Genomic DNA, 14,076 nt, shown 5'->3' on the forward strand with positions numbered 1-14,076 from the left:
GCAAGAGATACAGAGCAATAAAAACCAGGACAAATCGCCTAAAGAACAGTTTTTACCCGATGGCAATCATGGCACTAAATTCAAAGGCATAAGAACTTCTGCTCTTGACACCACTTTGTTAAAAATGTCAATTCTGTTGCGACACCTCCAGGCGCTGCAACCATCTTCTGATGTCTATTTATTTCTCATTTTGTACTATTTATTTCTTTATCTTGGTATATTATGTATATACACATAACCTGCATCTTAACTCGAGTCGAGCAAATCTCAATCTCGTTGTAATCTGTTGATGACAATGACAATAAATCTTATCTTATCTTATCTTATCTTAGTTAGTAAGGTAAATATTTAGATCCGAATTAAATATTTAGACACAAATTATATATTTATTTTTGGAAAAAAATATTTAGTATACTAAATATTTAGCTCAAAGTTTAACATTTAGTTCTGAAGTAAATATTTATTTGGTAAATTAAATATTAATTTTGGAACTAAATACTTAGTTAGTAAAATAAGTATTTATTTTGGACCCAAATATTTAGTTTGAAAACTAGATATATAGCTCAAACTTCAATATTTAAATACTTAATTTGGAGCAAAATATTTAGTTTGAAAATAAAATATTTACATCAGACTTAAACAATCAGTTGGGGACTAAATATCTAGTCTGCGAACTAAGCCTCTAATTTGGAGCCAAATATTTAGTTTGAAAACTAACAGAAACAAAATGTTTACGTCTGAGCTAAGATATTTAGTTCTCAAACTATTCAGTTTTGTATTCAAAATAAATATTTGGCTCCAAATGAAAGACTTATTTTGTTAAGTAAACATTAAACTCAGACTTACACATTTAGTTGGGAACTAAATATATAATTTTCAAACTGATATTTGTCAATGAAATAAAATATTTTGTAAAGATCTAAATATTTAGATTCACAGGTAAATATTTTGTTTTTAAACTAAGTATTTTTGCTTGTAATATTTAATTTGTAAGCTAAATATTTAGCTGTGAAATAAATATTTAGGTTCAAACTCTGATATTTATAAATGTAGGTGAAAATATGTCTGAAAATGAACACCCATATTTTATTTCTCTGTGCCAGGCTAAATAAACCTAAATATCGCTGTTAGTTTCTTACAGTTATAAACGGGCCCCATACCTACTCGCTTAGCTAAACCCAGGTGGCCACTTACTTCTGTATATTTTTGCTATAAACAACGAGACCCAAACGAAACATCTGTATTTGCTGTTTTGGTTCCTTCAGACATGTTTACAGCCAGGAACATATTTTACTAATTTACTTTCAGGGACAGGGCAAGATGTTATTCTGGGCTGGTTAGTCACACAGCAGACACAGATAATGCACTTCAGGAACACAGGCTATGTTCAGCCATTACAGAGAGCTATAAACTCCCATGATTCACAGCGAACAAAGCAATATTCCAGTCAGTTTGGAGTTTCCCAGCCCTGGCATCACTCCGGTGTTTTACTTTGTCTTTTAAGGTCGGCTGCAGACAGAGATCCCCTCTCCGCTGCTGCTCAGTGTAAACACAAGTCCAGCTGTAATGAATGTCTAACGGTACCAGAACCTGCTGACGTCCCGAATGTCCCCGCCGCAGATCCCCGATGTTCCTGACGACCGTTTACAGTCAGGAGCTTTTCAAATCTGAGCGCTTTGTTCTGCTTTTTGGAAACACCAAACACAAGAAGAAGCCTGAACAGAAATGTTTACATGGATTAAACTTCCAGGATGATTCTTTAAAACGAACTGGAGAGAAAAGAGGTAGCATGTTCCAGAAAACATTCAAACTAGAACCAAGAGAAGATTCAGATGGGGTTGGTTTGCATTAAATTTAAATCCTGATCGCTTGGATGCTAATAGATACAATAGCGTACCGGGTCATTGTGGAAAGGATACAAAAAGGGGGAAAAATTAAAAAAAAGCTCAGAAATATTTAGATTAATCTCAGAAATGTTCTAGATAAAACACATGGGCATTTTTTTTAGCTTCAAAAGTCAAACATTTTCAGAAAAAATATGAAATTTAGAGATCCGTTTAATCCCACCGGCAACTTCTGGGAGCTCTAAAAGAATTGTTTTGACTTTTGGTAGCTTATTGAAGTTTTAAAATAAAATAATAATGTGTCTACTCTAAGCAATATAAATTTCAAGTATCTGGTGTGAAAGGTCACATGACCAGACCTCTTTACTTCCTGCCTGTGACGCTGGAGGTCAATGTCTGTCACTAACCTGTACAAGAGGAAGTCAGTAAAATATTTAAATAAGCAAATATAAATAAAATATTTTGAACATATGTTCTTTCAAGTGTCTTCTACTGATATATAAAGAAAACTGTATCCTTTCATTCATACTAACATTTCCACCTGACTTTGCCTCATTGATGAAATGACTAAAAGAGGTCAAAGGTCGCTTGGCACATTGAGACAATGACATCTGCTGGATGTGGCATTGAATCTTTATGTATCTAAAATATTTCTGAAAAGTCTTGTAACCATTCTTTGTTATAATAAATTATGCATGTCATAATTTTTCATATTTTTTGATATAAATAGGCCACATTTGGGTAATTTAGACTATAAAATGTACATTTTCACTAACATAACCAACATAAAATGTAATAATTCATAAATATCATATGATAGCAAGCTCCAAGGATTGAAATGCCTGCATTTATTTTGCAGGAATTATTTTTTTAATTAAATGGGTTTAAATTTTCCAGAAAACAACATGGAAATTCAACTTTAGAAGCTGTAATTTCAAGACTTTTTTTTTAGAAAATCTAGAAATTAATCTCAGAAATTATCTCAAATTTCAGAGTTTCAAAAGTCAAAAATTTGCTAAAAAAAACCTCACATTTTGGGATGTTTTTCTGGCACACCTGGATTCTACCAGATCATCGGTCCGATAGAACTGGACCTGATAGTCTAATCATGTCTTCACAACATTTAGGCTGTGAAACAACCTAAATGAGTTTTATCCACCTGGCCTGGGAGTAAAAAATCACCTCTGTGTAGAAAGGGTTGCAGTTCTTTGACCCAGATTAAAGTTCCTCTGAATTTCCACTGTGTGAGTAGAGAAATGTTGCGTCTGTCAGAAAAACCTCACTCTAAATACCACACGTCCGTGCTGAAAGTTGGAGCGGAAAGACTGAGGCTTTTCCCATCCATCATGCGCGTCAGGCTGATGGTTGGCTCAGCGCCAACCATCCGGGACATCCCGCTGTCTCAGCCCCGATATTAGCGCTCCCTTTGCGGATTACTGGACAGCAGAGCGGCTCGGACTCAGCAGATCTTCATCCTCCGGGAGGAAAAGAGGAAATGCGCTCCCAGTTCCCCGGCAGCTTCTGGCCCATTTTGGTTATGGAGACTCCGAACTTTACGCACGGATCCGCGCCTGTCAACGAGTCTCTGCGCCAGCAGCGGTCAGGCAACTCGACTGAAATCGCGCTGCCGATCTTCATGTTCGCTGGCGGAGCCATCGGGAATCTGATCGCCATCCTGGTGCTCTCCGTGTCCAGACAGGAGAAGAAATCGTCCGCTTTCTTCTCACTGGTGCGCGGCCTGGCGGTGACGGACCTGCTGGGCACCTGCATGGCCAGCCCGCTCACCATCGCCAACTACCTGGACCACCAGGTGCTGCTGGACCCCAAGGTCTGCGAGTTTGACTCCTTCCTGCTGCTGTTTTTCGGCCTGACGGGACTCAGCATCATCGGCGCCATGGCGGCGGAGCGGTACCTGGCCATCTGCTGGCCCTACCGGCACCAGCGCTGGGGGGTGAACCGCCGCTCAGCGCAGAAGTTCCTGCTCTTCATCTACATCAGCCATATTCTATTCTGCTGCCTCCCTATGATGGGGGTGTCCAGGAGCGAGCTGCAGCCGCCCGGCACCTGGTGCTTCATCGACTGGAAGACCTCGGAGCCGCTGGCCGCCACATACTCCGTGCTGTACGGGGCCGTGAGCCTGATGTTGATCCTCGGAACCATCGTGCTGAACCTGGCGGTGTGCGGGACGCTGCTGCTGATGCGCCGCAGAACCGCGCACCGGCCCTCAGCCAGAGCCAGCGTCAGGCAGAGGTGGAGGGCGCTGTCCTCGGCCGCGGAGACGCAGATGATGGCGGTGCTGGTGATGACCTCCGCCGTGGTTCTGGCCTGTTCGGCCCCGTTGGTGGTGAGTAGACCAGAAAACACCAATAGATCGCACCGGATCTGACTTTTATTCATTAAACGGACCTCAGACTGAACCACGTTTGGATCAAATAATCCAAGAGCGGAACAAAAACAAAAACAACAAAAATCAGACAGCTTGCAAACCAAAACAAACTTAGAATGACGTATTAGGGTCACTGTAGAGAGAAAAAAGGAGTCAATTTCAGAAATGTTGAGATCTGAAATTTTCTGGAAAAAATTTCTAACCTCAAGAAGTTGTAAATTTGCAATAAAAAAATCAGAAATTTTTAGATTAATCTCAAGGATTTTCTAGATAAAACTTAGAAATTTTAGTTTCAAATGTCAGAAGTTTGTGAAAAAATTTAACCTGGCGGTGTGCAGGTTCAAGTTTTTCTAGAAATCTTTTAGAAAAAACTTGGAAGTTTCAAAATGCAAAAACGTTTTGACTTTTGAAACTAAAAAAATTCAAAGTTTTTTTTTCTAGAAAATGTTTAAAATTGATTTCAAAACATTAGTTTCTTTTTCTACCAAAATTTCCCATTTCAAACACAGAAAGTTTCAAGTTTTTTCTACAAATTTTTTGAGATTAACATAACAATTTCTTAGACATTTTTCCTAACAGAAAATTCCAGAATTTTCTTTTGGACATTTTGTAGAAAAAAACCTAATATTTATGAGCTTTAAAAGTCGAACATTTGCAGACAAGTTATGCAAAAAGTTTCTAGAAAAAACTTGAAAAGTCAAAAATTTGTTAAGAGACAGAAATTTTGAGTTTTAATGTCAAATTTTATTTAAAAAAAAGAACAATAAAATTCTGAGCTCCAAAAGTTTACAATTTGCAAGGAAAAACTCAGATTTGAGAGTAAGATCAGGAATTTTGTAGAAGAGTTTCCAAAGGTGAAAAGTTTTGACTTTTGAAACTCAGAAAGTTTTTTTTTTCTAGAAAATTTTAGGTTAATTTCAAAATTTCAGATTTTTTTCTAACAAACATTTATTTGCTTTTATTTATGACTATGAAACATTTCGAGATGATGATTTCTTTATAAGAACAAGAAAATTATGGACAAGCCTGACATCCTCTTCATGAGACTGACTGGGTGTTTAAACAGAGTATCTTCAGTCAGAGGCTTGTTCAGATTCGCTGTAATACAGACAGCTACAGGAGATCTTTCCTCTTAACTCTTTGAAGACTTTGAATTAATGACTTACAACAACATTTAATTTCCCTTTCTGATCAATAAAGTGTTTTTAAACTGGGCGTGATTAAACTCCTCATGATCAGAGTAGCACCAATCTGTTCCTGCGTTTCAGGTCCGTATTTTCGCCAACCGTTTCCAGAGCGATCAGAAGGCGGACCTGCGGGCGATCCGGATCGCCTCCCTGAATCCCATCCTGGATCCCTGGATCTACATCCTGCTGCGGCGCTCCCTGTTCCGCCGTCTGCTCAGCTGGTCCGGGCGGTGCGACAGCCCCGTCAGCGTCTCCCTGCCGTCGCCTCACAGCGACCCGCCGCTGTGCCCTGAAATCACCAAGGAGAACCACGTGTTTGCTCAGCTGATGTGCAACGCCAACATCATCACCCAGCTGCCCGCCTCCGTCCGGTTCCCGGCGTTCAGCTCCGACTTCCTGTGCCAGACTTGAAGTTCACCGAAGATGTTTGCTGCAGGGAAGCAGAGAGAAACTGCACAAATCCCCATGGCAACAGGACTAGCAGATATTATTTATTAGCTGAAATATGAGCACAAAACTGAGCCTTTACTCTGTACCTGTCTGTGTTTTGTTTGTGTTGCCGATAGCCTTAATGATATACAGCTAATTTTATTGTAAAATATCTGAGTCATTTGTTCTCATTACACTGCAAAAATCTTACCAAGTTTTTTTACTATAAATATCTATACTTGAAAAATGGGAGCTTGCTTTAAATGAATAATTCTTTAATACTAATTTAAAAAGTACTGGTTACACAGGCAGATTATTCCACTTATAACATGGAAAAAAAATTATTATTATTATTATTATTATTATTATTATTATTATTATGTGCAAAAAATGTATAATAGTGTCATCAGCATAAAAGGAAACCAAAGTCTAAAAAAACAAACAGGGTGAATATAATTTCCAGGCTTGTTTACTGCAAAAACAAACATTTTCAAGTAATTTGGGTCCAGTTTGTAGTGTGAATATCCTACTACACTTGAAAAAAACTAACTTTTCAGAAAGAAATTAGAGCTTGTTGTAGTTTAATAATTCCTCAGTATTGGTTAAAAAATAAGTTCCAGTTCTATTGGCAGATTATTTTACTTATAGCAAGACATTTTCCCCAAAATAATCTGCCAATGGAGCTAGTCCTTTTTCATGAAAATTAAGGAATTATTAACTTAAAACAAGCTCCTATATCTTTCGTGTAAGTTAGTTTTGTCTTATTTCAAGTGTAGAAACTAGGCTAAAAATGCTTGGTAAGATTGTGTGTTTTGCAGTGTAGGGCGTAAACAATCAATTATACATATTAGCTGAAAACAGAAGAACACTCTGAGGTAGGTGAGTCTTTATTTTATACCTGTCATTGGTTTTGTTGTGTGACTTAATGCTTCAGCTAGTTTTGTTGTAAAACAGTTTATGGGCATTAATAAGGTCTTTTTTTAATCACAATGTTGACATATTTCACATAAGTTGCTTAAATGTCTCATTCAAACCGTGTATTTCTCTTTTTAGAGTCAAAAGATAAAAATTTATTTAATGCAAGATGCATATGGAGTTTGAAAAACATGCCTTTGAGTCAGATTAAATCTGAAAAATGACGTTTCATGAGCCTGAGGAACAGTGGTGAGCAAAGCTAAAAAGCGAGCTGCGCTACACCAATTTCATTTTGACATCATTTACATATTCATTAATCCCATTAGATACTGTGTATTTTTATATTTAGTTCTCTACTCTCCATTTACTTGGCTGCCGTATGTTTATTTATTTAAATAAAGTTAGTGCGAAAGAGATTAAATGTGAGGACAGGAAATGGATTCGCTGTGTAAACAGACTTCAAAATAAAAGCATAAAACCGTCCAACTACTTAAATAATAATTAACAATTGATAAACTTCAAAACATATTTCAAACTTCATTCAGCTGAAAGTTTACAGAAACAGCCAACTAAATTTGCACTTTGGAGTCTTTTCAGAAAAAAATAATTTAAGAAAAGTTTGGTTACTCTTACTGTTTTCAAAGTTAGCAAAAAAGCGTTGAGCTAAAGATTAGCTCCGCCATTAGCATAAGTGTGGTCAGCACTGCAAACGTACAAAACTTGGGAAAATACTTTTATTAGAGACTAGAGAAGGTCGGATAAGTTTAAATAAACTAAGAATTAGAACAAATAAGAAATATACGTTATTTTTTGTTTTTAAATCAAAGCCGATTCACCGTTTGGCTGTAAAATGTTTTGATTTCCTTTTTGTTACGGCCCATATTTAAAGGTGCATTAGAAATCTTTTTGCCTCGTATTTGACCATATCTGCGTTGGAAGGATTTTCTTCTGTCTTGTATCGTTACTCACATTGAAACATGCTGATTTTCTGAAGCTCTGACCAAAACATGCTGCTGATGCCTGATGTTATTAAATATTCCTGCAGAAAGTAAATCTGCTCATGTTCAGCGTTGTTTGTTCTTCATCTCTGGAAAGGAAAAACTGTACGGAACAATTTATAAATCGCTGAAAAAGGTGTGGAAACTGCTAAACATAATGAACATTTACAGAACAATTCATTAACCAATTTGATCTATTTTCTAGTGCAAAAATCGTACTACACTTCTAATAAGACAAAATTAAGTTATAAGTAACCTTTCATCAAGATATGAGCTTGTTTTAAGTAAATATTTCCTTAATATTGATGAAGTACTTGTTCCACTGGCAGATTATTTCACGTATGATATGGGACTAAATGTCTTGTTATAGATTAACTTAATCTGCCAATGGAGCGAGTACTTTTCCATCAATATTAAGGAAATATGGACTTAAAACAAGCTCATATCTTGATGAAGTTACTTGTGGTTTTATCTTATTCAAAAATACTTTATTAATCCCACAGGGAAATTAAATGCTGTTGTAGTTCATTAATTTTTATTTCAAGTGGACTAATATTTGTGATAGGAAGTTTACCAAAAATACTTGGTAAGATTTTTTTGTTTTTGCAGTGTAGCTCAAACATATCCCTTTATTTATATTTTCTAAACGTGAAGTTGAAGAATTATCCAATTAAAATACCAAAATTTCCACATAACTTTATATTTTGGTTCGTCTGATTATGTAATTTTTAAATATTAAATTATTGATAATTTGATTAGTTACTCAGTACTTGAGTAGACTTTTACCAAATAAAATTTTACTATTACTTTAGTAATGTCTTGGACAGCTACTTTTTACTTTTAATTGAGTACAATTTTTAGTTTCAAAAACATCTGGACTGTAACATCACTAATCAGCAGCTAGGTGATGGAGTTGCCTGTCACCTAGCAACCCCAGCTTGTTACCCAGCAATCCCAGCAGAGGTCCACCTTTTACCCAGGAACCCAAGCTGAGCTCCAGCACATTTGGTCAGCTGGTTTTACTGTTGTGTGTGCTGTACAATGGCTGCTGGAAAAGACAAATGTTTTGTTGTTGGCATACTATTCAGAAAACACTTGCTGCATCCTTGTTAGTTGTGCAGGAGGCTCCACTAATGCTTTTCAAAGATGTACGGTTGTATAATAAAACCAAGTACAGTGGACGCCCCCGTTTGCAGTTCAATATTTGCAGATTTCAGAATTCACGTCTAAGATTTTCTAAATAAAATGCAGCCTGGGAAGTCTTTGGCTAGTTTGGCTAAAAGTAATGACAGTTGACATACTTTTAGCCAATCCAGGAGCGCCTTTCATTTTCCTTGTCGCTGATTGGTTGAGCCAACCAGAGCTGAGATAAGTAAGACTGTAGATGTTAGCTTCTGCGGTTATGCCAACACCATTTCCACTGTAATGCATATTAAGGTACATCTGGTGTTTGACCTTTAAAAATCGACACTGATAAGCATTTTTAGAACAGGAATCAAATATTTAAAGATTTCAGCAATAGCCCCAGGGTGGAATATAAATCCAGTGTAAATGGAGATCGCTTGTTTCTGGCTGGAAGGCAGAGATGTTATGAGACTCTGTAACTGTTGTCACAATAACTGTTAGTTTATTTTCATCTTGTCACATTTACTGAAGGATTATAACCACGATTAAGAGTAGATAGTCAATAGGACAATCTGAATCCTTCAAGGAGAAACTGTGTTTTATCTCTGAAAATCAGAAGAATGAAAAACAGACAGCTGCCATAACAGGAAGGCGTCTCCATGTTTATCCTGCTACCAAACCAGGGTATCGATTACACTGTGATTGATGATGAGATCAGTGCAGAGAAGTTCCTGAGCTTGGTCAAAGACCGCCGCAAAACATAAGTTAATACTGCAAAATTCTTGCTTGGTTGACATATGTGGATATGAGGTTTTCACAATAAAAAATGTGAAAGTGGTGCTTTAATTTTGTGTTTAATCAGTAATTAAAGCACTAAACTTTGCTTCTAGTCCTTGAAAGTTATTGATATTTAAACTGAACAGTTCTGTGATAACGTGTAATTTAATTTTGATTAGAAGATTAAAATGTGGAAAAAGTTTTCTACAGTAGAAACCGGATAAAAAATACGCACATTTATTTTCTCACTAGAAACTATTTATAATAAGAAGTACATTGTGCCTTTAAAAAGCTAACAAAAACATACTGAAAATATAGATTACAACATTCTTTGTTTTAACTGACAGCCATCTTGGCAGGCAGTTGCTATGACAACAATAAACAAACCACAATACTAGTACATTACAACTTTCACTCATTTACAATTTTTGAGTTTTAAGCCTGACATTAACAACGAGGCTTAATCAATCCTAACCAACTTTCAACAAGATTTATAAATCAATAGTTTTAGTTTTTATATTTTACTTTTCATATTGTTTACATCGATTTATTATAAATTTTCTTTCCCACTCTCTTTTTCCACAATACAGAAGAAAATAAATGTTTGACTAAACAAGCAAAATTAACTTCCCAATGTTTAGATATTGAAAAAAGTTCTATAAATTATCATATATGGCCCGTGTGTCAAACTCAAGGCCCGAGGGCCAAATCTGGCCCGCCATAGCTTTCTATGTGGCCCTCTAGACTCCAAATCATAGCAATGGGCCCCTCCAGTTTTTACAAATAATCGCAAAATTCACACAACAATCAACAGATCGCCACATGTTTTCTGAGTTTATCAACATTTTTTCTCAAAATTGTCCATAAACATTTGGGTTCAAGTGCCTGCTGTCTCAGCCTGACCTGATGTCAAGTTATAACCAATAGAGAGATTAATAAAAGATCACATTTAACATCATATGTTAGCGCAAATATTGTAAAAAATTCCTTACAGATATTTCTAACTTAGCGCCACAAAATCTGTGATGATTGCAGAAAAGCACAAAAACAATCCTGGATGAACTGATTAGTGTGAAAAGATGTTCAATATTACGTTATTTTAAGAAACACGCATTGATGCTGAAACACCTATTTATTGATATTTTAACAGTTTAATTGGTTTTTATCAATATGTTCCGGTGCAACAGGCCCTTTATGAACATTCAGGTTTTTGATCTGGCCCAAAACAGAAATGAGTTTGGATAAAAACGACTGAATCATGGACTATTTTGAATGTAAACAAGAATGAAGAGTGAGATATTTGGTGGTGGAATGATGTCACACCGCCAGCAAAGGAAGACTCTGTGATGTCACTGGCGATGCAGTCTGTGATGTCATCAACTGCAGAATTGTATGTGACACAATTCTGCATATTTTTCATTGCTTGCAATATCACTGACTAGCTCAGACGTGCGCAAAGCTCTTTCCAAACGACGGTTCAAGTAATTTACGGCGACAGATTTTGGCTAAAGGATTTGAGGTAGAAATGTTTCACCAATTTGAGAAATACCGCAACAGGATGATGGGACTCCAGGCAAGAACGGGAGTCTGGCAAAACCCCCAAGGCAGCTTCGCTCCATTACACTTGGATATTTTACACGGGGAAACCCAAAGACTGGACTCCAGTCTGGAAATGTCCCATAAGATCGCGTCCCTGCAAGACAATGAGAAACGTCTGCAGGAAGAATTGGCTCAGCTCAAAAATTCATATAGTGAACTCAGCTGTAAATATAATAGTGACGTTTCTGGACTTAAGCAAGACGTGGAGAGATATCGGCAGGAGGCGAGACATGAGAAAGACGCCAATATAGAGAGAGAGAGAGAGAATCTGAACCTAGTCAACAATCTGAGAGCTGAGAAGGAAGAGCTCTTCCAAAGAATGGCAAGAAAGATCATCATTCTGAGAAACAGGGACAGGCAGATGTTTCATGAACTGGATCGGGTTCATGTTTCACATGAGGAGCTTAAATGTAGATATAGAAACGACACAATGGAGTTACAGCAGCAGGTGGAGACTTACCAGCAGAAAATAAAGCAGGACCAAATGGCTCTTTCACAGAGACAAAAGGCAGAAAAGCTTATTTGGGATATTAACCGATCTGCGCTGCAACAACTTGAAAAACTTCAGCAGCAGGTAAAGGAGGAGAGAAAAGCACATCTGGAGACAGTAGAGAAGGCCAAGGCGAGTCTGGACAACCTGAGATCTGAATATGCCGTCCTCCAAAATAACGCAACAACAGAGATTAAAATCCTGCAAGACAGAGAAAGCAGTGCCCAGGCTGAGCTGGAGAAGGTAAACGGTTTGTACCAGCAGCTCAAATGTCAGTATGAAAAGGAAGTCACTGCATTTAAACATGACGCAGAGAAATACCAGCTGGAAATAAGTTGCGTAAAAAATGATTTACAAAGAGCGAAAGAGGATCTACTGCTGCTGAGAGCTGAGGAAGACGGTTTCCAAAAAAAAGACATCACAGTTTCCCAAGAGAAGGAGGAAGACTTACAGGACCAAGTGGACCCAGTTGATGTCGTAAGTGAAAAGGTTTCTCCAGAGGAGAAAATCTCAGGAGAACCGTTATCAGGTTGTTCCACAGACCCAGAATCCTCAGAAGAGACCAAGATCACTGGAGAAACCGTCCTGGAGGATTTGGACAATCCGGATGTTAAAATCATGCAGGACGGTAAGAAGAAAAAGTCTAAAATGTCTTTTTGGAAAAAATTACGGAAGACTCTGAGATGGCAGAAGCCAAAAGAAAAATAAAACAGTGAAGACAATCCAGAACATGTCTAATGTTCTGGATTATGATGATATTCAGAGAAGGAGAAAGACGAGCAAGAGAGGAAAGAGGACTCAAACTCATGGAGGTTGTAGCCTCTGTGTACGGGGCGCCAGGCCACGCTCCGTCAAATTTAAAACGTTAAAGTTTTATCCCCCATTGACAAACTAGAAAATAGATCCCTTCCCAACTCAATTGGAAAAAACGTGGGCAGCACGGTGGTGCAGCGGTTAGCGCTGCGTCTTCACAGAGACCATCTGTGTGGAGTTTGCATGGTCTCCCCGTGTTTGCGTGGGTTTTCTCCGGGTGCTCCGGTTCCCCCCACATCTCCTAAAACATGTCGGTCAGGTCAGTTGGTCACTGCAAATTGCCCCCAAAGATTTGAAGAAACCCCAAACACATGTGCAGCTTTATTGTTAAACTTTATAATTAATTGAATTAGCCGAACGTTAGCCCTGTTCCCTTCGCTGCTTTAGTGCCGCAGCAACACTGGGCTCAATTTTTATAGCAACGTATTGATTTAAGAGTTAAAATGTCTTCATTTAATAGTAATGATTTCTGTTTATTTCCACTGTACTTGTGCTTTTATGGTTTGTCCTTTAGTTTACCGTTTCTACTCACTTTTTATATTAAATTGCACTGAATTGTAGCTTTTAAACTGTTTAGATCTGTATTTTAAAGAAGATTAGCAAAAGGATCATGCAGTGGCTTTTTTAGTGCGGCTGTGGCTCAGTGGGTAGAGTGGTCGTCTTGTGACCAGAAGGTTGTAAGTTCGATTCCAGCTTCCTCAGCCACATGTTGAGCTGCCCCGGGGCGGGGCACTTAGCGGCTAGTTGCCCCCCGACCTGCATGTGGGTGTGAATGTGTGTGTTTGTAAATGTGACTGTAGTGTGAAGCGCTTTGAGTGGTCAACATGACCAGCAAGGCTCTACACAAGTTCAGTCCATTCACCTGCTTTTCTTTGATAAATTCTGTTTTTCTTTTTATACCAAACTTTAAAAAGTTGATTTAACAGGTTTGGATTCTTCAGGTTCCAGGATGTTAAATTAAGATTAGAGTTTAATCTGTACATAATATTAGATGATAATTGTTATCATAATTTAATTCTCCGGACCATAAAGAAACCCAAACTTGTTATATCTGATTTGTTTGTTATAAGAACAAAACAGGTTTTATAAAAAATAAAAGTTACTGTGTGATCTTTCTGTTAGTCTTTATTTAGAATAACAGATTCAAGGTAGTTTAACAAACTTAACAAAAAAGTGCAATTTAACATGAAAACCTGTAGAAAAGGGAAAAAAGAAGAACAATCCATGAAAGCATGAATACAGAAAACTTAATCAGAAATCATTTCCATTACAGGAAGAAATCAATTCTTAGATCAATACTTTGTAATAAATATGAAGCTTTTGTGTTGTTGAGCTTATGTGTTGTCTGCTTGTATAAAAGAGAAGGAAAAGGGGCTAAGAAATGAATAATTCAGTTATTTTTGTAACCAGTTTATGGTAAGAAAGCAAATTATGTTTTGTTTAGGACGTTACTTATAGGTTTTGTTTGTCAACCTGGGTTTAATTCCCAGTCCTGCAGAATCTGCTGCATGTC

General features: G+C 37.3%; 2 protein-coding genes across 2 annotated transcripts in view; one reads left to right on the forward strand and one right to left on the reverse strand.

The window, feature by feature from the left end:
- LOC116733219 (protein O-GlcNAcase) overlaps positions 1-3,237 on the reverse strand; it is a 13,288-nt gene extending 10,051 nt beyond the window's left edge. Inside the window, exons 1-2 of the mRNA XM_032583999.1 lie at positions 3,137-3,237; positions 1,486-1,633 (exon numbers count right to left, since the gene is read on the reverse strand). Coding sequence (XP_032439890.1) covers positions 1,486-1,633; positions 3,137-3,237 — 249 coding nt within the window. The remainder of the gene's footprint in view (positions 1-1,485; positions 1,634-3,136) is intronic.
- Positions 3,236-6,125, forward strand: LOC116732223 (prostaglandin E2 receptor EP4 subtype-like). The gene is made up of 2 exons (XM_032582263.1): positions 3,236-4,188; positions 5,499-6,125. Exons 1-2 carry the CDS (start codon positions 3,340-3,342, stop codon positions 5,826-5,828), a joined length of 1,179 nt encoding a protein of 392 aa, XP_032438154.1. The 5' UTR covers positions 3,236-3,339; the 3' UTR covers positions 5,829-6,125.
- The last annotated feature ends 7,951 nt before the right edge of the window (positions 6,126-14,076 follow it).

The sequence above is a fragment of the Xiphophorus hellerii genome, chromosome 14 (genome assembly GCF_003331165.1).
Source record: "Xiphophorus hellerii strain 12219 chromosome 14, Xiphophorus_hellerii-4.1, whole genome shotgun sequence".
In the NCBI taxonomy this organism is placed as follows: domain Eukaryota; kingdom Metazoa; phylum Chordata; class Actinopteri; order Cyprinodontiformes; family Poeciliidae; genus Xiphophorus; species Xiphophorus hellerii.